This window comes from Dendropsophus ebraccatus, chromosome 2 (assembly GCF_027789765.1).
Source record: "Dendropsophus ebraccatus isolate aDenEbr1 chromosome 2, aDenEbr1.pat, whole genome shotgun sequence".
NCBI lineage: Eukaryota > Metazoa > Chordata > Amphibia > Anura > Hylidae > Dendropsophus > Dendropsophus ebraccatus.
This window is the reverse complement of record NC_091455.1, coordinates 197,903,150-197,928,579: the sequence shown is the minus strand read 5'-3', so window position 1 is coordinate 197,928,579 and position 25,430 is coordinate 197,903,150. Positions and strand designations below refer to the sequence as shown.

Sequence of the window (25,430 nt, the reverse complement as noted above, 5' to 3'; positions counted from 1 at the left end):
TGTTTACATCAGCTGTTTCAGAAGGGAGGGGGGAGGAGGGGGGGAAGACAGAGAGAAAAACTCACACACAGATTTTTGTGTCTGCAGCAGAAAGCAGCAGCTCAGAACTGGGGGAAGAAGACGGAATAGATAATAACTATGGAAGAAATTGTTAGTCTCACCATGGGCAACCTAATATCAAAAGTATAAGAAGCGTTTGTCTATACACTCATTTATTAGTCGCCAAACTTTAGCTCTTAAAGGGGTAGTGTGGCGCTAAAAAATTATTCACAGAATAACACACATTACAAAGTTATACAACTTTGTAATGTATGTTGTGTCTGTGAATCGCCCCCTTCCGTGTCCCACCACCCCCACCCGTGTACCCGGAAGTGTGGTGCATTATACATTACCTGATCCGTGTCGAGGGTCGTCCGCCATTTTGTGCCAAACGTCATCTTCGGACGGACGGCCGAATCCCTCTCCGCCGCGTCACAACTGTGCCCAGCCGCGATTGGCTGAGCACAGTTATGCTCAGCCAATCGCGGCTGCGCGACTGATGACATAACATACATTACAAGGCTGGATTCACACGCTGTAACTGTGCGGCTGTATTTTTTATGCGGCTGTAAATGTGCGGGTGAAACTCCGGCCGTGGGAAAAAATAGACATGCGGCTCAAAACATACGGTCATTTACTTGGAAATCTGGTTCAACTAAAAATAACAAATAAAATGTTAAGAAAGTGATGGAAACACCTCTGGATGCATCTGGGAAAGCAGGGAACACAGTTTACATGAATCGCTATTACCGGGGTTTGCGATCCTCTGCACTATAGCCGATGTCTCTCATGGTTAATATATTGAATTAATAAAACACATTTTCTGTCTAATAAAGTCCCTTTTATTGTTCAATAATTAAATGTAAACGATTCCATCATTTTGCAATTAAATATACTGTTCAAATAAATATATATATAAATAAATGTATATTTATATATATATTTATTTTTTGACAGTATATTTAATTGCACAATGATGGATTCGTTAGAATTAAATTATTGAACAAAGAAACTGTATTTATTTAAACGAAAATGTGTTTTATTCATGAAATATTAATTAGTACAGAAAGCTCTATTAGCCGGTAATTCATATTCCCGGCAATAGAGCATTCTGTACTAATCATCACTTTACTTTAATGAAAACATCAAATGTTTCTTCTAATTATGTTATGACAATAACATTATTAGAAGAAACATTTAGAATTATATGTGCGCTCAGCTGATTGGCTGATCGGCTGAGCGCACATATAATGAGCCGGTCCGCAGTACAGTGACTTCATTGTGCTGCGGACCAGCGAAGAGGACACATCGGGGTGAGTATAGAGCTCTCCCCACCCCCTCCCCGGCACTGCACCCCTCCCAGCAAGGAAGGGGGGGTCAGTTAACCCCTTCCTTGCTGGGATGGGTGCAGTCTGACATCAGTCTGGCCCCCAGGGGGTTAAGGGGGATGCAATACATCCTCCCTTAACCCCTTGGGGGCCAGACTGTAAGCAGCGATCTGTAAAGATGCTGCATACTGTAAGGTGCACAACACCGCTCACAATGATGGGTGTTGTGCTCCTGTTTGTGTGTTTTTTGTGTGTTTCTCCCTTTTTGTTTTTCAGATATCGGTATCCTGTGGATTACGTCGGATTCCGTGGACTACGTCGATGACCAGCGGTTGTTCTTTGAATTTTTTAAATAAAATGGTCAATGAGGGGTGTGGGGGTGTTTTTATTTGAATAAAAAAATTTGTAAACTTGTGTCTTGTCTTTATTTCTTTACTTTTTAGACTTAGTAGTGGAAGCCGTCTAATAGACGGAATCCATTACTAAGTCGGGGCCTAGTGTTAGCCGGTATAAAATGGCTAACACTAACCCCCTATTATTACCCCAGTACCCAATGCCACCAGGGGTACTGGGAAGAGCCGGGTGCCAGTGGTCCCGGAGCGTCAATATTGGCGCTCCTGGACCGGGCGGCAGCAGGCTGGTAAGATTTAGGCTGGGGAGGGCCTAAACCAATGGCTCTTCCCACCCTGGTGTTACCAGGCTGCTGTCGTTTGGTTTTTAACCCGGCTGGTTATAAAAATAGGGGGGACCCTATGCGAATTTTTTTTTAAATAAATAAATAATTAAAAAAAAACGCATAGGGTCCCCCCTATTTTTATAACCAGCCGGGTTAAAAACCAAACGACAGCAGCCTGGTAACACCAGGGTGGGAAGAGCCATTGGTTTAGGCCCTCCCCAGCCTAAATCTTACCAGCCTGCTGCCGCCCAGTCCAGGAGCGCCAATTTTGACGCTCCGGGACCACTGGCACCCGGCTCTTCCCAGTACCCCTGGTGGCATTGTGTACTGGGGTAATAATAGGGGGTTAGTGTTAGCCATTTTATACCGGCTAACACTAGGCCCCGACTTAGTAATGGATTCCGTCTATTAGACGGCTTCCACTACTAAGTCTAAAAAGTAAAGAAATAAAGACAAGACACAAGTTTACAAATTTTTTTATTCAAATAAAAACACCCCCACACCCCTCATTGACCATTTTATTTAAAAAATTCAAAGAACAACCGCTGGTCATCGACGTAGTCCACGGAATCCGACGTAATCCACAGGATACCGATATCTGAAAAACAAAAAGGGAGAAACACACAAAAAACACACAAACAGGAGCACAACACCCATCATTGTGAGCGGTGTTGTGCACCTTACAGTATGCAGCATCTTTACAGATCGCTGCTTACAGTCTGGCCCCCAAGGGGTTAAGGGAGGATGTATTGCATCCCCCTTAACCCCTTGGGGGCCAGACTGATGTCAGACTGCACCCATCCCAGCAAGGAAGGGGTTAACTGACCCCCCCTTCCTTGCTGGGAGGGGTGCAGTGCCGGGGAGGGGGTGGGGAGAGCTCTATACTCACCCCGATGTTGTCTCTTCGCTGGTCCGCAGCACAATGAAGTCACTGTACTGCGGACCGGCTCATTATATGTGCGCTCAGCCGATCAGCCAATCAGCTGAGCGCACATATAATTCTAAATGTTTCTTCTAATAATGTTATTGTCATAACATAATTAGAAGAAACATTTGATGTTTTCATTAAAGTAAAGTGATGATTAGTACAGAATGCTCTATTGCCGGCATATGAATTACCGGCTTATAGAGCTTCCTGTACTAATTAATATTTAATGAATAAAACACATTTTCGATGAAATAAATACAGTTTCGTTTGTCAATAATTTAATTCTAACGAATCCATCATTGTGCAATTAAATATACTGTCAAAAAATAAATATATAGATAAATATACATTTATTTATATATCTATTTTTTTTAACAGTATATTTAATTGCAAAATGATGGATTCGTTAGAAATAAATTATTGATCAACGAAAGTGTCTTGATTACAAATAAAATGTCTTTGATTAATTTAATATAGTAACTATTAGAGGCATCGGCATTCGGCATCATTGCCGGCTATTTTTGAAGTACTCCGTACGGACCGCCTGTCAATCCTCGGCCGCATGTCCAGCCGCAAATAATGGTCTTGTTCATTTTTTACGGGTCCGTTTACGATAGGGCCGTAGATTCATACATAGTGTGCACTGTGCAGCCGCATATCCTATACTTCCCAGCATACACACGAACCACCAAAAATACCGCCGCACAATTACAGCCGCAAATACAGCCGCACTCTTACAACGTGTGAATCGAGGGCAAAGTTGTATAATTTTGTAATGTGTGTTATTCTGTGAATATTTTTTTAGCGCCGCACTACCCCTTTAAACTACTGCCGTACCACAAGCCCTGACAGCCTCAAATTGCCAAGTGACAGGAGAGAGATAGATAATTGATGAATGATGGCTAGTAGATAGATAGGAGATAGATAGAGCGATAGATAGAGAGATAGGAGATAGATGATAGATAGATAGATAGATAGATAGATAGATAGATAGATAGATAGGAGATAGGTGATAGATAGATAGATAGATAGATAGATAGATAGATAGATAGATAGATAGATAGATAGATAATAGGAGATAGATAGGAGATAGATAGGAGATAGATAGATAGGAGATAGATAGATAGAAGATAGATAGATAGATAGATAGATACTGTAGGTAAATAGATAGATAGATAGAAGATAGATAGATAGATAGATAGATAGATAGGAGATAGATAGATAGATAGATAGATAGATAGATAGATAGATAGATAGAAGATAGATAGATAGATAGATATGCAAAAAGGATCGCCCACAGCACTCCAGATAAGTTGAAAATTCAAAAGTGTTTTATTCCATAATAGTGCAGCACTAGATAGATAGATAGATAGATAGATAGATAGATAGATAGATAGATAGATATGGAGTGATAATTCGCCCAATTCATCGTTTAACGATTTTGAAGCAACAATTTGGTTTTTATAACGATCAGCGTTTAGACAAAGAGATAAATAGTTAGAAAACTTTTTTCGGCGATCGCTCAAGCCCATCTCACACATTAGGATGAATCTGTGAAAGACTGTTCAGACAAAGCAATCTGCGAATTTTTAGCGAACGACCAACGACAATTTGAGAACATGTTGAAAGATCACAATGAACAATTTCTCGCTCGTCAATTGATCGTTCGTGGAGTTTACACAAGCCCATCATCGCTCAAATTGCGAAAATTCGAATGATAATCGCTCCGTGTAAATGAACCAATAGATAGATACAGTAGATAGATAATGGTTAGTAGATTGATTGACTGATAGATAGATAATAGAACGATTGATTGATTAATTAATTGATAGATCAGTTAATAAGTAATTAACTTTATTGGTCACATAAGCCGGGAAAATGATGAAAAACACATGTAATTCTTTACTCAGCATTGAGGAGAAACAAATGTATCTATACATGTATAATTTATAGACAATGCCATTATGCAGCCTAATTATACAAGGTTAAAATGTGACATTATCTCGTTCGGCGCTCTACTTCCATTATGATTCCATTAGTTGTGTACGGTTTGAAGTGTTCACTTTGAGCCTCCAGTATGGAGCACTGGGTCATATGTGAATGCTTTTTACTCTGAAGGAATAAAAAAAAATAAAAAATAAAAAAAACCATAGATCCTGTCTGGAATACGAAATGCGCTCACCGCGTTTACTTACAACCTGTTATCGAGAGCCAAGAAATCATTAATTTGTTCTCCGGCGGTATTAGTGCCCCTGCTCGGCACTACGGCAAAACAAGAGATAATTGTACTTACTGTGATTTAAAGAAGGAAAGAATTGGATTTAGAAGGCCTTAAAGGGATATGGCGCTGGAAGGTGATTTATTACTTACAAATTATCTATTATTAATATAGCGCTGATACAATCGATTGCATCACGCCCGGTAATGTGTTTATACACATTGTAGACCCCCAGAGAGCCTCACTATCTAATTTCCTTATCACCATGGAACCTATGCAAATAGGGAGAATACATGTAAACTGCAGGATGTTATAGGGTTACTTATAAATTATTCATAATTGACATACTGTAGCACCAACAAATTACAGGGGTCTTACCTATTTTCAACATATAAATGAGCATATATTAGTAAATAAGGCTATTTTACTATCTTTCTGTGGAATGTCAGGCTTTCTTTTCACATCTGATGCAAGCTGTCTGCTTTGTTGTCTTTGTTACCCCATTTCTAATTTAGTGTACATCTTGTAACATACTTCCTGTTCCTGTGTACATTCTAGCTGGGAATTCAGTCAATTCTACCTCCTACTATACCTAGAACCATAGAAGTATTCTCTTTAAGTATGCACTTTCTTGACTATAACCCCTCCTATACAGAGAGAGGGAGATAAAGTGGGCTGAATTTCCAGCTAGAGTGTAAAACAGGAAGTCAGTAAACCAAACAGGAAGTTGGGCAACTAAAGACAATAGAGCATTGTCTCTTTAAAAAGCTTTTGAAGCAAGGAGAAGTACTGTCTGTTGTCTACCATCTGTTCTGTACCATCTCTGACCAAGACAAACTTCTATAGAAGAAGGACCATGTCCTGTTGCCAGTGTGTGGAGAGAAGCAGTTCTTGGCCACAGACTTTTTCAGTAGCGGTCTAAATACCTAGACCCCAATGATGATTTGTCAAAAGTTTTTTTTTAGAAATAGGTTTTAGATACACTTTAAACACCACATACACCATTTGTACCCATACTGTTTCATGCCCATTTGCTTTCTCATAGTACCTCTTCAGGACAGCCGTTTTCTACCCAGTCTTGCCGATGGCGGTCAAACCCACTGGAACATCTAAATGAAAAGAATAAAGTGTACAAAGATTTTAAAAAAATGTCTACTCATATAATAAGCATATTTATTAGAGGTAAGAGAATCTCGAGTATGCTTGAGTCCATCTGAACTCGAGCATGTGACATTTGTTTATCGGTGGTCAAAGAAGTTAGATGCAGCCCCAGGGAGCCCTGGAAAACATGGATACAGTTTTTGAACTATGTAGTCAAGTGGGTGGTCCTTGTAGCAGGACCTACTAACATCCTTCATACAGAAATAGCTGTTGATCACTCACTAGGGCCTCCCACTGGACTCCTAATCCAAGAATAAAGTTATAATGAATACAGTATATTAGTTATACTGAATTTTTTCCTGCAAAACTATTTCTCAGCTCTTCTTGCCGTAGAACCTGATTCCTGTATATCAAACTGCATGTTCACCTCTACAGTTTTTTTTAAGACCTGAAAAAGTGCAGTGTACATATGCTACATCAAGTGAAGAAAAGTCCAGCATCTCTACTTTCACCTCTTAGAGCTAATAGGCTTTTCAGGGAAAAGGTATTGATTGCCTATCCCCAGGATAAGCTATCAAAAGCCGAGGGGTAGGGTGCAGTTTTCTGGCAAAATTGACTGATGGGCTATTGACTGGATAGGTCATTGGTTACTGAACGACAATCGGAACCCCCGCTGTTTAACGCCCGCACTACACAATGAACAGGGTTGGCAATAGAGAAGAGTGAACAATGAGCAGGCTCAATTTTGTCTGAACCAGAATCTGTGGAATTTAATTACCGATGGCTGCAGAACAAGATGACACCTTAAGCTTAGCTGGAAAAATGGATACAGCCATAGGATGTATCCATGTTTTCCAGGACTCCCTAGGGCAGCATCAAACTTCTGCAGTCACCAGTAAGCAAATGCCGCATGCTCGGGTTCAGAAGTACCAGAAGTAGCTCAAGGTTCCCTCGTGTCTAGTCGGAAACAGTTGTTTCCATTCACTGTGTAGTGGCCGTGCCTGGTTACTGCATTTCAGATTCGCTTGAACAGGAACTGAGCTGCAGATATGTGTTACCCCCGCTGAAGAAAACTCATTAGTCAACTTTGACTGAAAAACAGGCAAAATATAGTGTCCCCTCTGCACAACATACACTTTCAAGGTTTGCACCTGGGTGCTGTCGCTATTGGCACCTTGGCTATTAGCACTTTGGCTGCTACTGGCGGACTATCCTGTGGATAAGCAATTAATATTTTTTTTCCTGGAATAAAAAATAGGTAATTGAAGGGCATATTCCGATCTCCTTACAAATAGATAAGTGTGATCCTACCACCAAAACTCCCACCGATCTCGGTGCAAAATTGTCCCTGGAAAGAACAGAGGGCATCACGCATGGACAGCAACTTCTACATTTATCTTCTATGAACAGAGCGGTGGCCGTGCATGTTTGGTAGACTCCATTAATTCTGAGGGAAATTATACCCATTCTAAGAACTATGGAGGAGTACCAGCAATTGGACCCCAAGAGATCTATTTTCTATCCCCGATCCTGTTGATGGGGAATAACAGTGAGATTTATAACAGTGCCCAACAATGTTTGGAAGCATCATACAGAACGAATAGCGCATTGGTTGTGCTCAGGTGTTACAGCTCAATCATTTGGGTCCAGTGGGGATCCCTGCAGTCAGATCCAATATCCTGTTGATGGGGAATAACTTGACATCATGGGATATCCCCTTTAAATTCAACATTGACCGAAACATAGAATGGATGTATGATTTAGGTATTCAAGGATTGCTCATGCTTTGCCATTGAAATCAGCTACTTTATACATAGAAATTATATACTTCTAGATTATTATGTTTATTAGGGAATAGAAGCATGAAGCGCTTGGTTGTATTGTGTCTCTCCATTGCATTTATCCTATATTACTTAATAACACCTCCCATAAGAAAAGTTACAATAAACACCATTTAAAGTTATAATGTTTCTCTTAGCTACCGGCGTCTTAGTGCTTGAGTGTTTCACGAGCGCTTTGTCCATCGTATCCGCGACTATTGTTATACATTGCACTTTAACCAGCAATTCTAAAGCATTGTGTCCGGACAAGTGTTTCTCTAAGGATTCAGGCTGAAAGCAAATTAATTCTCAGTAGCTGGCAACGTCTGTTGTTAAAAAACTCATGTTCAATCCATAGTACAAACACTTAAGCTTCCCCCAGAAGAAGACACTAAACAACAAATAGAATGACTCAATGACCATATTATTGATATATGGAAATCTCTTGGGCGCTAAGTGGTGTACCGTATATACTCTGAATACATTCATAGCTGCTAATAGCCGGGGATGGTGCAAGTGAATATCTCCCAGGGTGAAATGTAGCAAACCTCACGTAATAACCTGGAAATTTCATTCTGCTAGGAGGATAATAAAGAAGGGACACAGTCACATTATAGCAGCCGCTGCAAACTATGGAGGAATGGCTGCGGCAATGAGAGGCTCCTATTAGTCCTGGACAGTTTTCTCAATGTTGATTTATGGGATGTAGTGGGGAAGAGAAGAAGGTCACAAGGGAATATGGAGACACCACTATATAAAGGTTTACATTCTATTTAGTACAGCTGCTATGGGGTTAATGGAAAGGGAAGGCTAGGCCCTAGTGATATATATAGAGGGCAGGGGTCACTATAGCGAAGATAAACTTTAGACCCCTATGAGGGGCAGCTTAATGCAATCGCATTTCTTACCACCTGTGACAGCTGCATTGGCTTCCTGTATAGTATGCAGGGTATAACTACAAGTTGTGCAGATTTCTAGGCCCAATGGTAAGTATAGGTAGGTATAGGTGGGGCACATCTACTGATTGGTGTGGCTGGAGTGTCCATTCATTTCAACTGGTTTATTTCCAGCTCCAGTCAGTTGATCGTGGAGACACAAAGGGGGGATTCGCCCCTTCTCCCTGGTGTACGCTTCCCGTACGCCCCGCTTATCCGATGGGCGGGCTGGCGGAGCTTGTGAGGGCGTGATAAGGTGCGGAGGAGGCGTGGCCTTTTCCTGTGCATTATTTATCATGATTTACGCCTGCTCGCAGCCGTAAATCATGATCAAAATCTACACCTGCTGGGCGCAGATTGGGGCGCCTGGCCGGCCGGATTCTCTAAGAGGTGTACGCCTCTTAGTGTATCCTGCCGGGGAAAAGGGGACGGGGCCTAATATAAGACCGGCGTACTTGTACGCCGGTCTTTGTAAATCCCCCCCAAGGTGTCAAAAGCTGATCAATCTCTGGCCTTCTATCTAACATCTTTGCTCCTCTCCAGTCTATCCTTAACTCTGCTGCCCAACTAATCCACCTCTCCCCTTGCTCTGTCTCTGCCTCTCCCCTTCTGATGATCCCTTCAATGGCTCCTTATTACCCCCAAAATTCATTTTAAATTGTTGACTATGACATACAAGGCAACTCACTATCCTGACACAACCAGCTCCATCCACCATCATCATCATCCACCAGACCTTCAAGAGTAACCTGAAAAACCCATCTCTCTAAACTAGGCTATAACCTATATTAATTCTGCCTCACACTTCGACTAGCTTTCCTATCTGTAGTCCCCGACAGGCTCTGGCTTCTTTGTAATGAATAGAGCAGCGGGTATGGAACGTGACCCCTAGCTCTATTCATTCCCATAGAGTCGATGGAAAGAGCCGTCTTCCAGTGACATTACTGTTTCCATACTTTCGCTACTGTTACATCACTGTCTTATCATCCCAATGCAGAGGCTTCATTTCATCCTTTTTTATTTCCTTATTTCAAACTTTTTCATGTCTTTTTCCAAGCGTGCAAGTTATGTAAAAAAAATACCAATTGTTGTTGGGAGAACAGGCGCAAAAGTGACTAAAACACTAAATGGATACAAATTTGTGAGCAAATTTTGTGACAAATTTTTAACACTAGAAAACTGTATAACCAATGCTATCTATCTGGCCAAGTTGGGCTAGCTTTTGCTCTCATCAATGACCTTTTGGCACCTATGACATCCATGTTGCCAATTCAACTGCTGTCTGTGGTCAGTACTAACTGTTACATACCAGGAATATCCCCCCACTCCCACCCCCACCCAAAAAAAAAATAAAAAAAATTACAATTTAGCTAAGAGCCATACATTTTCATTTTTTTGTCTGCCTTTAGTGCATCAACTTTAACAATATAGCAATATTGCATACCTGTGTGCCCCAGTTCCAAAACCACCAGAAATCCAGCAGTTTTAGTGGATTTAGTCCTATACTTCCCGATTGTGCTTTCTGATTGAGGAGTTGTTCAGTACTAAAATTCCCAGAATCCACTGCTTTTCCTCAGCTCTCTATCACAGTCTCTATCAGCACTCGCACAGCACTCCTGACTATTGCACAGTAAGTTTGCAGCACCTGCTGCATGCACTCCATGTCTGCTCATTTATCACATCATAAAAAATAGACCCTAGTGGTGAGTTATTGACTACAAAATCACCTCCAAATGGGGTTATCATCAACTGAACTTTCAGGCTGGATCCACACATCTCTACAGAATACAATTTATAGGGTTAATAGGATTGACAGGGGTTACCAGTCTAGCAGGAGGAACCCATTATTGTATCAGTGCCTGGGCCCACTGTCACAATATGATGGACCAGTTATAACCAGATGACTACTTTACAAGTTATTTGATGTCATCATGCAATTGAAATGTGAAAGATATAAACGTCTATAACAAAGGCACAAATATAAAGTCACATAAAATAATATGAAAGAGCCTTTCAAGTGGATTAATTGGAAACACCTTCAATGATGGTTCCGCTAATTCTTTGCTTTGTGGTAATTGTCCTGTATAAAGCAGCGATGTCTTCACAACATGAAACAAGATCTATGAAAGCCGCTCTTTATGCACCCTATGTGCTCCACAGATGTGAGCGTAATATATCAGAATGGAGATGACTGGCACGACCACTATGGGATCATACAGGCCGTTTTATGTGTACTTCTCTGAATACCGGCTTATTTTTTATCTCCACGTGACTCGTGTTTGTATCGAGAGTTCAAATCACCTGAAAATACACTTCAAAAGGCTGTGAATGCATATATTCATTCTACCGCTAAGCCCTGTCAATCTGCACAAACATAAACCTAAATCTTATATTATATGGGGATTTTTCATAGGAAGAGGATTCGGAGGCATAAAGTACATTTTGTAAATGTAAAACGAAAATAATAAATGCAATGAAAAAAATTAATAAATAAATAAAAAATAATAATAATAATAATAAAAAATAATATATATATATATATATATATATATATATATATATATTAATTGACAAAAAGAAATAATGCACTCAAATAATATATATATATTATATATATATATAATATATATAATAATATGTTACTGGGAAAACTAGTCCTAGTCCTGCCGGATATGTAATGATTACCGGTGAGGTCAGATTAGACCATCTGTCTTGCCTTAAAAGGGGGTAAAAGTGCTCCACCGACTGCCCTATAAAAATGCTGTTAGAGGCTACTTTTGGGCAATGTACCTCGTACTGAGAGATCAGTGACTGCATGATATGACTCCACAACGCACATGAAGACATTTTGCCCAGTTCAAGGACATTGAGAGGAGGCATCATTGGACTGAGAGAACGGGATAGTCATTTTGACAAACTGACCTTCATCTAGGTCATTTTCTCTATGCTGTTAAGAGATGTTGGGAACAGCAATCGCATAAGGACTAGAGATGAGCGAGTAATACTTAATCGAATAGCTATTCGATCAAATGCTACACTATTTTAAATACTTTTCGATAAAGCATCCAACCAAAAATGCTCCTCTCACCTTGCCTGGTGCTCTTTTCTAGCCAATAACTATGCAGGGGGGGTGTGATAGGCCCTAGGAGCATGCAGGCATCGCGAGAACAGTCTCTACAATCATTGGCTGGTTTACTCATGTGACCTCCCAACTATAAGAACTTGGCTTTTCCTGCTCATCATCAGCTGCCATCTTAAAGATGGAGGGAGAGATCCTGGAGTAGGGACAGAGAGGTTTTAGCTGATTGTAGGCAGGCAAGACCCCAAAAGCCCTTCTTAGGGCTACTAAAAGACACAGCACAGCATATACCTCTGAATATACAGTGAATAGGCTGGCTACCAAACATCTGCAGCTTATTCTCACAGACAGGCAGGCAGCTGCTCACTGTGAAGAATAGGCTTCATTTCATCTATTTGCTCCTACATTCTTATTGTTGCAGGACAAGCTAAGGGAGAGATGTTGGAGTAGGGACAGTGAGGATCTTAGCAGATTGTAGGCAGGCAAGACCACAAAAGCCCTTCTTAGGGCTACTACACTGGACAGTGTAGAGCTCTTGAATGGCACTGGGTACTGAGGCAGGAGGTAAACAAAGCTTGTTTTATTTATTTAACCAATCTTCTCCTTAAAATAAACAAAACTGCCAGTCCACCTAGATATTAATGGGTTTATTTAAAAGGGTTATTCAGCGCTACAAACAAATGGCCATTTTTTCACCACTTTTGTCTCCAGTTTGGGTGCAGGTTTTTAAAATCAGTTCCATTGAAGTAAATGGAGCTTAATTGCAAACCACACCTGAACTGGAGACAAGAGTGGTGCAAAAGTGGCCATGTTTTCATAGCACTGGATAACCCCTTCAAGGGGAATGTAACTACAGGCTAGACAAGCCTCACCTGCTGATAGATTCCAACAGGACAGGGTACGGGGAAGCTGCATCAGTGCACTGCAGTGTTACCGAGTAACTAAGTTTTTCATTATGTAAATGAGGGTGTTTAGTGCACTGAGGGCGTTTTTTTTACCTTTTAGTGCACCAATAATCATCCGGCCTCCCTGTCCCCTGCCCAGCAGGTTAGTATTCCCTAATGAGTAAAAACTGGAGATGAGTGCCACTAGAGCATGCTTGAGTCAGATTGTTCACTATTAACTGTATCCATGTTTTCCTGGACTTTCTATGGCTGCATCCAACTTCTTCAGCCACTGGTACTCAAATGCTGAAAAATCGGACTCAAGCATGCCTGAGTTGCGCTCATCTCTAATGAACACGTTGAGGCCTCCAGACCCTCTTTGTACTTTGTCCAAATAGATGATGGTCCTGCATGGACTCTCCTCGAATTTCACCAATAGGGTATCTAAAAATACATTTTCTAATCCAGGCAAGTTCTTTAAGAATGAATAATCAGCTAGATAACTTCTCAATTAACAGTGTAATTCAGAAATGAGCAGAGTTACAACCTTTAACCCTATGATAATTGAGTTTCATCCATCAAGACCAGAGAAAAGTTATTGCCAAAAAAAATAAAAAATGTTAAGAAAACCTGCGGATAGAGAGAGCACCTCCCCTGTAAACGGCAGAATTATTATGGATGTGTCTACTATTTCTACACTGTAAAGTCTCAGTAACAGGAGAACAACTGTCACTTTGATAAATGCACAAAATTAATTTTAGAAGAGTTTTTGAGATATGGGTCAGGTTCATTGACCGGATTCTTGTAGAAATTTTTCCTCTCATATCTCATCCGGACAGTGGGTTGATACTACTGTGCTTTCTTATGTTAATCAATTTGATGTTATATGTTTTGGTGTTGTGGAAGACGGGGCTTATCGTTTACCTATAAATCACTTCTTTTAGTATAACTCATTCTGGAAACCTTGGAAGCCTTGTGCGTTCATACTTCTTAATACACCAATAGGCAAACAAATATTATTAAAGGTTTGTTCTCTGATAATAAGGTGGGACCCCGAGCAGTCAGTTGTGATCGATGGAGGTGCGGCAAGGGTATAGGTTCTCCACAGCACCCCCGCAGGAAGAATGAAGGATTTCACAGTTCTTATTTAAAGCAATGGGTTATCCATGTAACGCATTGACATGGCAGGCCACAATCGCCTTATTCACTCCCTCTAAATTTACTCACAGGGACCCACTTCTGTCTGTAGATAGAGACAGAAGTGAGCCCCAGTGCAAGAATGGTATTTAGCCTCCGAAAGTTTCTCCCATTAAAAAAGCTCTCTTCTACTTCTTTGCATTACTTTTTCCCAGTGGAGCACTGCATGGTCTATACGTCTGCATATGTATTTTTGGAGAATCTTAACGCCCTTAGTTTCAATTCTCTACTAGCTAGCCAGCATCCTGCTCTCTACTGATGAGGGCTGAGCACCAGTGATGTTTACAGATGGGTAACTTTTCCTTCTGGAGGAAGTTTTGGTTTGAATAATGAACAGTCATAGATCCAGGCTCTAAAAGAGGTTAGGCATTGACTTTCACAGGAGTTACCTTCAAAAGTAAGCACCTCAGAACAAGCTCTTTTTTTATGAAGCAGGGTGACCTTGTGGGAACATAATAAAGAAGGTATACTCACCCATCCCCATGACCCCTGCAGTGCCACAACACCACCTCTCATGTTTCCATGTGGTCACAACACGGGGGGAAGGGGCGAAATGGTGTTCTCCCCCAGCCACTGACTGGCTGAGAGGGAAATTCTCAGTTGGGTTGTGACATTGCAAGTGTGAGTCAAAGAGCAGTGATGCAGCGCTGTGGAAGCACAGGACGGGTAAGTATACCTTTTTTTATTATGTTCCTGCAGCCCCCTACCTGCACTAAGGTCTCTTTTAAACCCTTATAAACAGCATAATAGACAGTAACAACTACTTGCTACTTCTAAAATGAACCTGTTATCTTTCTCAAGGTGCCTGAACTTGATTGATCAATCTTTCCATATTCCCTAACAAGAGGTCTATTATTCAAATCTGATGGGGTGGGGAAGAGTGACCTGGGATTGCCCCCATGACTAATGGTTCATGTGATTACAGGTTTCCTTTAAGACAGCAGTGGATTCTCTTCTTTATTGGATCTATGTACACCTACATAGGTTGCATTAATAGTATAAGCTTCCCTAGATACCAAGAAACCTATGGCTGATAATAACTCAGTGCCCATAACATACAGTAGGTCAAAGAATATTGTGCTAGGTTGTATACTGCATTTGTATGTAGTTCAGCACTTATGGTACAGGCAATGCTCTTCGGGTCCTTGGGGGGATCTAAATGGTGGTTGACTTAAACCAAATGAAGTCCTAAGCAGAAGTATTGTTCAAGTGTTATAAGGCTAAAACCAGGCTAGGAAACTAGACATGAGGAAAACTTGAGTATGCTTGGGTCCCATCATTTGGCATTTGAATAACCATGTCTGAAGAAGTTAGATGAAGCCCTAGGGAGTCTGGGAAAACATGATCTATGGTCTATGGCTATATCCATGTTTTCCTGGACCCCCTGGTTTCCTGGTTCTCAAATGCTAAAAGACTGGACTCGAGCATGCTTGAGTTGTGCTCATCCCTACAGGACACCATGCATGAATACATATGGTCCACCTTGACTCCATACTAACTTACTACCATATTATCGAAAATTATTTGTCTCCAAGATGCACTAAAATCCAAGAGAAAAAGCTCTGAGTTTGAGGAGGGCTCAATAAGAACAGCAAAGTTCTCTATTATGAATGCCCAACTGTGGCCCAGAAGAGCTTGGAGATTATATGGCGGCAGTATGTAAAGTCCTACATTGTTACCGCTCTTCCATCACTTAAAATAACATTATGTTCATTCTGATAAAATATACAATCTATCTGCTATAATATATTACTTTTTTTCAGATTTCAGTGCATGATGGAAGGGGCATAGATTATTTGGAAAGCTTAAATGATTGATGCCAGGGTGAAAGGGAAATATGCAATCTGGTGGCAAAGAAGAAGAAAAGCAATCAAAAAGGTGACTGGCATTAGATGGAATGTACCTAGTAGTAATAGTTTCCTATAAAGCAATCACCGCAGGATTGAACTGGGTCAAATGTCAGATTTTTTTCCGAGAAAATGGTAAGGAGAGGTGTTCACTTTTTCAGAAGGAGCAAAGTCCATAAACTTCACAAAAAGATCACGGGGGGAATCTCCAAGTTAGGTATAAGGATTTCTGTTTTATAAGGTTTAAAATACTAGTGTAGGATTATATAGAATAAAATCAATTACTTATCATCTATCTTCTATCTATCTATCTATCTATCTATCTATCTCCTATCTATCTATCTATCTATCTATCTATCTATCTATCTATCTATCTATCTATCTCCTATCTATCTATCTATCTCCTATCTATCTATCTATCTATCTATCGAAATAATGCACACCAACAGAACTGTGTTGGTGCAACATCACTTTAACCCAGCATGACAGTGCGCTGTACTTTTTCGAAGCACTGTAGGTCGGTGGCTATTAGATGAATAGTGATGAATACAGTACTGTACACATCACTGCTCACTCACTAAGTTAACCTTTAGGCTCAAAACCAATCAAACAAATAGATAGTGTATACAGGACTATACAGGACTATACTGCATTATGTGACACCAAAACTTTTTTTCATTTTTGTGGGACTTCTACTTTAACTAAAGTAAAGTTAAGGATGGACACGTGTATATGGTAACTAAGCAGTGGTACCTACAGTGCTATAAGCATTATTGTTCAGAATATGCAGAATGTACAGTACAGGGGCAGGGAATCTGGCATGTATCTTCCACAGTTTGCTTTGACAATAGCGCCATGCACCACCAATTGTGTCAAATCCAATTACCAGTGGCTGAAGAAATTGAATGCAGCCATGTGTCCATGTTTTCCAGGACTCCCTAGGGCTGCATCCAACTTCTTCAGCCAACGCTTATCAAATGCTGCATGCTAGGGTTCGGACGAACCTGAGCATACTCGAAGTTTGCTCATCTCTAGCGATTTTACAAGTTTGGCAACCATTTTCTGCTCCCGGGAGAGTTCATCTTGTTTCTTTTAACCAATTGGCTATCCAAGGGTGCCCAAATAAATCCAACAGATTCCCTCAAAAATATAATTTTTTCCAATACTTGGTACAGTAAAGACACTTACAGAAAACCTATTTAATCTTCTATCTATCTATCTATCTATCTATCTATCTATCTATCTATCTATCTATCTATCCATCTCCTATCTATCTATCTATCTATCTATCTATCTATCTATCTCCTTTTATACTTTTTTCAGTGCACTTACATAGATGCAAATTTGTGCCTGGTTAATCTGCAGAGCAATCAGCACGAAGCTATTACAATTGTTCATTGAAAGTATCTGCAAATCTTCATGTCTGGAATAATTACATGTCTTCCATTGGACAAGTGCTTCGGAATTTATTTTAAGATATTTGGAATTCCCAAACAGAGCCATTAAGTTTAATGACATCAATAACTGTCAGGGAAATTTTGTTAGGAATGGATAAACCCGTCTCATCAGTGTAATGGAAGCGTACCATCCTTAATGACAAAAGTGGTTTAGAGAGTAATTACCGAAAACCGAACAGTACGAAACCTATTCAAGTATGTCACATTGTAACCTTTCCACCAGTCTGAAAATGTCTGCGTAAAGTTTAATCATTGTAATGTCGTCTTTGCTTCAGTGCATAGGAAATAGAAGACAAAGCAATGTTAAGAGTTCTACCGTTTGGTGCGGACCTATGTGGACCTATAAGCTCTAGGCTGATGTAGTTGCTTCACCATCGTAACAAAAAGCTTGATGTGTCTAAATGAAGTTGTCTGGCTTGACTTTCACTCCCAGGAGTGTGCTAAGACTCCTTATTGAAGTCAGAAACTGACTTGAAGGTAAATCTAACACCAGAAGGTGGCATCACAGAGCTGCTTTGCTTATCCTTTTTCCCAGAATTCCCTGCGGAGCTTAAAGGGGTTGGCCACTTTATAGTAAAGTAGTTCAATATAAAGTATTAGTAACTGTACTCAATGTGTATATTAACAGCAGGTCCATGTGTACCTCATAGAGCTAAAATCAGACTCCCCTCCTCCAGGCTGGGCTGTCCTGCTCTGTGGTGTTCCTGTCCTGTCCATGACCCAACATGGAGGAGTATGTGACCATGCGCCGCCCCCAGTGTCCACCCCTGAGCCTGTATATGGCTATGGAGGACACAGGGGGGCGGAGCATGGTCACATGCTCCTCCATGTCGGCCATTTTATGGACAGAAACAAAACAGAGCAGGGCAGCCCAGCCAGGAGGAGGGGAGTCTATTAGCTCTATTTACTTTAATGGAATTGAATTTGAAACCACACCCAATCTGGAGACAAGAGAGGGGGAAAAGTGGCCATGTTTTTGTAGTGCTGGATAACCCCTTTAAAGGAGAAGTCCAGTGGATTAAAAACTCAGGTAGCTGGCTAAGGCAGGAGGGAAATTGATTACAAGTACTAACTTACCTCTCCCCGTGTGCATGGTAAGTGGTGGGACTGGCCGCAGGACCCTGCTGGAAGGCATTTCCCCCCTAGTTGATGGCTGATGGACTCAGTGTTCATCCAATCAGTGGCTGGAGTGGCATCCTGCCCTAGTCACTGAGTGGCTGAGTGGCCTGTCCATCAGCTGTGTTGTGAAGTGTCAGTTCTGGAGAACTCAGAGCTCAGCTTTCCCAGTTAATGTATATGCTTGGCAGGCTGAGCAGATGCAGTTGAGGTCCCAGGGTAAGGACAAGGAGCAGAATTTACCTTTGCCATGATGACCAAGTAATGGTGCAGGGAGCAATGAACAGCTGAAAGTACAAGGAAAGTCCCGAGGCCAGAGAATATTGCCCTGGTAGCTGGGAGGATGGGCTGTAAACAGGTCAATGATGGCCACCACTGGTTACACCTAACAGGACCGCTATGTAACCCTACATTTACCACCAGTGGTCGGGGGCTTCAATACAAAACATAAAAATGTAAAATAAAAAAATAAACAGAAGATGAATTTCACAATAACCGTGTTCAGTACATTTAAATAAAACACCAAATTTAACTAAGCCCAATGTAACGTCTGATGCGAGTTAATAATGTAATTTGTTTCCTATTAGGAACAGTTGGGTTTATTCTGGCAGCTATGTAATATTTATAAGATACGTTTAGGACAATAAAACTAGGACGGGGCCTGTGGTTTTATTGTCTCTTTATTAATTAGGAATCTAGAATCACTTTTACGCTTCTCACTTTATATACTACACAGCAGTATTATTTCTCATCTATTATATAGGCTAGACCTCATGTAAAGCTCGTAATGGGACTGAATACGCCATCATCTTCAGTGGAGATGGTCTAAATTATATAATATAATCACCCAATAAAGCCATGTTTTACACGTTTATGCTCAGTTCACACTGGTCTTGTGGAGTCTTTTTTTTTCTTCATTTTTTAATATACATTTTTATTAATCTTATTTATTTATTTAATTTTTTATTATTATATTTTTTGTTGGAATTTTTACTATAGCTGCATTTATTTTAAAGTGATTGTTGGTCAAATTTTTTTTTCTTTCAAATCAACTGGTGCCAGAATGTGCCAGAGAGTTATAATTTACTTAATTTAAAAAAAATCTCAAGTCTTTCAGTCCTTATCAGCTGCTGTATGTCCTGCAGGAACCTATGTATTCTCTCCAGTCTGACACAGTGCTCTCTGCTGCCACCTCTGTCCATGTCAGGAATTGTCGAGATCTGTAGCAAATCCCCATAGAAAAACTCTCCTGCTCTCCAGACTGGAAAGAACACCACTTCCTGCAGGACATACAGCAGTACTGAAAGACTGGATATTTTTATTTCTTTTTTTTTAAATAAATTTATGGCACTTACTGGCACCAGTTGATTTGAAAGAAAAAAAATGTTGTTGTTTTTTTAATTCTCCAAGGGGACCTTTAAGAGCTTAATCTCTTGCACAGTACACTGCAATACTAATGTATTGCAGTGTACAATCATTTTACTGATCTTCTCTTACACCTTGTATCTGGTAGAACATAGCATAGAAAAAGCACCCCCATACAATTGGAAAAGGTAACTGTGTTATTTTAGATTTCTCCTTTTTATATATCTTGACTCCTTAAAATGAGAACTCAGGCAAAAATGAAAAATCCAGTGTTGGCAGAGGGTGGGGATATATAATAAAGAAGTCAACACTCACAGAGGCCTGCCAGCCTCCAGTTTCTCCCGGCTTACTGTTCATCACTTCCCAGCAGGAACTCCTTCAGTTAGACTGTGACTGCGGCAGTGTCCTGTGTAAGTCACCGACTGACTGAGTGGGCATTCCTTATCCGGGTCATGATGTCACAGGAGCTACAGGAGGCTGGCGGTAGTCCGTGAGCAGCGAGGAGGCATTGCAAGGAAGCCTGCATGGGTAAGCTGCTTTATTATGTTCCTGCACCTCCCCAGCACCCGATTTTGCATTTTCGCCAGAGTTCTCCTTTAATCTTAAAGAAAAAGTCCTTAAAGTCTTGGCCCTATGTGTTTCCCCTATATGGAATCTGCTGCCCACTGCCTGTAGCTAGACTCATTCCATCTCTAGAAAGACCAAGACTGAACAAAGGAAATGGGAAAAGGCAGCATAAATCTGTGCTTTCTAGCAAAATTGCCAAAACTAACAACATTTTGGCAATATCTGACCTTTATCAATGCAACTCTCTGCAGAGAATGACAAAGAGAGTACATTACCAAGGGTAAAAAGAGCTTTACATCCTGGGGCTCAATGGGAGTGACATTGAGGGATAAATGAGGCATTTAGCTAACACTATATAGCTCAGGGATCTTCCAGCGGCCCCGATGTTAACGTCGGCTGTAAATAGAATAGCTGCTTAAGTCAATGAGCTTTTCCTTTACATTTTTGGAAACGTAGACATCTATTTGTAAGACTCGAGCTCTGACATTTAACGTCCCAGCTTCTCTACATAGAATTTACCATATAGAGAGGCGAGTCCGAAGACAAGGAGAATGCAATAATGAATCATATGTAGCCGAGCAATTTATGATGAATTCATGACACGACCTGCTGTCAATTAACCAGTCTTTGTGCTCCGTTCTGTACGCTATCGCCGAAACCGCCAAATGTCATTACAGACAGACTGGTCCCGTGCTGTCGGCCTGAACGGCCCTATTGTTGTCGTGTCATTATCAGTCTGCAAATCCAGAACACAGAAATCAAGTCTGCTCTATCTCTGCCCCAAGCTCATTATTTCTACTATTTTTTGATTGATTTGTTCTATTCATTTCAACTCGAAAAAAGCTCTTGATCAGAAAATGCATCCATTTGTTAAAGGGATTTTTTAACAGTTTGACCCCTTTGGCCACAGTGCTCAGGACTAAGTTACAGAACCAGATTTAGTTACCTGTATACACCTATGTAAAGAAAAAGAGAGATACAATGTTCTTCACTTTCTGTGATTGAGATACCCTTAAATCACATAGGGATGGTCTATTAATTTCCTGTTGCAGGGTCCACTTTTAATTTTAGGTGTCCCTGAGCTAGTGGATATCGACTAGCTGCTATGATGTCTCCCATACGCCGTACAGCCCCAAACACCATCAGCAGCGGCTGTAGCAGCATAGAAGACATTATAGAGTGATACTGAGCAGTGCATCCTGGAATATATAATACTTATTACAGGCTGCTTGGACCTCTCCCTTCATCTTTTCTGTTTCTGTCTCACTATGCAGCTTCTTTCTCCTCCCCCTTTGCCTCCCCATACATTTATATGGACAGCTGTAACCCGATCCCTCAGTGAACTAATGGAACTGAATCAGTGAAATGAAGGAACTTCAAGGGAAAGGGTAAAGGGTAGAGCCTTGTAAGTGTAGATAGAGGCATTTTTCTCTAACAACATGTTAGAAAGTTTTTTGTACTGTTATAATCACATGTTTTGAAAGTTCTGTTGGGTGTTTCCTTTACCGGTGCCATAACCAGATGATATGCTTAAAACAGAACAGACTTTATATTTTTTATAACCACATCCACTACTGCCATTTTCCCAACATAATAGGGGACAGGTATCTGATTATAGAGGACCAACCACTCGGACCCATAACAATACCCAGAATTGGACACCCAAAGCTCCTATTTGAATATAGTGACAGTGTACATATGTTATCACTGCACTATGCATTGCCTATGATGATAAAGATTACCTAGTATAGTTCTCAGTAGCCCTGTTCTTAAGATCGCACTGTAGCACAATGGTTGGATCCCCAGCAATAAGACACTTATTTTATATTGTGTGTATAGAGAATAGATGTCAATGGTGGCAAGACACCTTAAGGCTGGGTTCACACTACGTATATTTCAGGCAGTATTTGGTCCTCTTGTCAGGTCCTCATAGCAACCAAAACCAGAAGTGGATTGAAAACACAGAAAGGATCTGTTCACACAATGTTGTAATTGAGTGGATGGCCGTCATATAATGGTAAATAACTGCCATTATTTCAATATGACAGCCGTTGTTTTAAAATAACAGCAAATATTTGCCATTAAATGGCGACCATCCACTCAATTACAACATTATGTGAACATAGCCTTTCTGTGTTTTCAATCCACTCCTGGTTTTGGTTGCTATACAGCCTCAAATATACGTAGTGTGAACCCAGCTTAAAGGAGTATACCTGTACATGCATGATAAAATGGACCAGTCATTCCTTCCATATTGGTCTATGTATTTGTCCACCTGCTGAAAGGAGGTGTGCATGTTAGTAAAGGGAAAGGGACAAAGACGGCATGAATGGCTGGTGTGCAAGGGAAGCGCCAGTTCCTATGTATTTAGAGCACTTAAAGGGGTTATCCAGTGCTACAAAAACATGGCCACTTTCCCCCCTCTCTTGTCTCCAGTTCAGGTGTGGTTTGCAATTAAGCTCCATTTACTTCAATGGAACTGACTTCCAAACCCCACCCAATCTGGAGACAAGAGAGGGGGGAAAAGTGGCCATGTTTTTGTGGTGCTGGATAACCCCTTTAAGTAGAGCACTCTTTTCTTAGCTCAATTCTCAATTTTTACTAAAAATACACCCTATACCATGCATGAACGGACTGACAGACCTGCTTTATACATGCTATTCTTTAAGCTGTTAAAAAAATTCAGGATGACAGGATGTCTAGAGACTGACGGACAGTTTACCGATGATCATTTACAGTAACAACAGAGAAGAGATAATAGGACTGAATGAGTGAGCGGAACGCAGGAAGAATTGGAAGAGTTCATTACAGTGAATGAGAGTGGCATTGTATCTGTTTAGAGATGAGCGAATACTGAAATATTCAAAAATACGAAATTCGATTCGAATAGCCCCCGATATCCAACTATTCAATCGAATATTGAATCCCATTGTCGTCTATGGGAGAAAAATACTCGGGACTTGGAAATCAATTTTTGACCACTTGGAGGTCACCAAGTCCAATGACACTTCAGGAAATGATGCCAGCACAATATAACTGCTATGTATAATGAAAAAAATACTTGCCCCCCTGCAAGGTGTTGCCCAAGGCATGGACCATGGGTGCCCTGATAACATGTACTAAAAGATGCTGGAGCCTTTCGCCCTCCATAGACCTTTATGGGTAGCTGTAACCTGGTCTAACTTTCTTCACAAATAACATATTAGTAATTCCATTGACATGTTCTCTATAGATGGTGGATAGTCTATTCCATTCCCTTCTTCTTATCCCTGTAATCATTAGCCTCCTACAAGGTGGTCCTCAGTGTAACATCATGTGACTAATAGAGTCTTCCTTTCATTTTCCTTGGAAATAGTAAGGATGCTATAACACTATCTAATGACCTTGGATATAATATCCACTTGTACCCTGTAAAGGGATTATTAGTATTCGGGGGCAGGACACAGATTTACTTAATGTGTTTCTGTAAAATATCTTTTATTGGGTAATGTATCTTATTGATTTACTTTCTTCTGCTCCTTAATGGCAATGTATGAATCCGGGACACGCATGCTATATATAGCAGCTATTAGAGACAGAGTAAATACAGTTAGCGAGTATTACCATACAAACATGTTCAGTGATATTGCTTTGCTTCCTTTGGGAGAGCGATGAATGGTACATTTTGGTACTGATCTAGCCATCTATTATCTGGAAATAAATGGATTATATGGGGTAGCGGCTAAGCACATAGAGCTTATTACAATGTACATTTAAAGAGACACTCGGCTAATTCTGTTTGCTTTTTGCTTGCACTGGATTCAAGAAAATAAGCATGGCAATAGTGCTTGCCTTAAAGAGGTTATCCGGGATTAGAAAAACATATATACACAGTATTTTCCAGCATATAAGACCTCTTTTTAACTCCAAAAAATGTTCTTAGAAGTCGGGGGTCGTCTTACACGCCGAGTATGGTCGCCCCATACGGTGGGGGGGGGGGCTCAAAAATGGCCACATCCCCACCGAATGGGACAACCACTATAAAAAAACAAACAAAACAACTTTTATCTCCCCTGGGACCCGTTCCCGGCATTGGCGCGCCTCCCGCACCGTTCCCGGTGCAGGCAGTGTAACGTACACTACCTGTGCCAGAGACGCGGATCCCAGACCCTCTCCCGGGAGATGCTCGGCTGCCGGGAGAGCTTCGGGAGAAGGAGAGAGGCACTGGGAACTTCAAGCTCCTCTCTCATTCTCCCGAAGCTCTTCCGGCAGCAGAGCGTCTCCGAGCCTCTCTGATGAGACGCTCGGCTGCCGGGGAGAGGTTTTGCGATCTCTGTCTCCTACGTCACACTGCCTGCACCGGGAACGGTATAGGAGGCGCGCCGATGCTGGGAACGGGTCCCAAGTGAGTTAAATGTTTTTTTTTTTTTTTTTAATTTAGCTGCAGTTAACCCTTGGCTGACCTCAGCAGGGCTGTGGTCAGGCAGGGGTGAACATTTTCCGGCATATAAGGCGAACCCCTGGCAATCTTCTTAAAAGTCAGGGGTCGTCATATACGCCGGAAAATACGGTATATATAATTTTTTTTTCTAGACCACCACACTTAGTCTTTGTCTGTGAGAATGGAGATGTAATACCACATAAATCCTGAGGACAGGTGTGGCGCTTCTTTTAAAAGAAAGCAGCCTTATTTTTCTAATTCTGGACAACCCCTTCATAGCAACAATGCACTACATAAAATTACTCACAAATTTAACACCCCATAAGCCCCCCATTTGTTATTTGCCTATACTTTTCTCCTTTAAATCTACTGTAAGTCCTGGGGGCATCTAAGTACTGGAATCCACATTTGGGAACCATAAATAACCGAAAAGACTGGTTCTATCTATCAGCT

At 40.9% G+C, this 25,430-nt stretch overlaps 1 protein-coding gene across 1 annotated transcript in view; it reads right to left on the bottom strand.

The window, feature by feature from the left end:
- PLXDC2 (plexin domain containing 2) overlaps nt 1-25,430 on the bottom strand; it is a 317,756-nt gene that overhangs the window by 29,973 nt on the left and 262,353 nt on the right. The window contains exon 10 of the mRNA XM_069959035.1: nt 6,238-6,298. Within this exon, the coding sequence (XP_069815136.1) occupies nt 6,238-6,298 (61 nt within the window). The remainder of the gene's footprint in view (nt 1-6,237; nt 6,299-25,430) is intronic.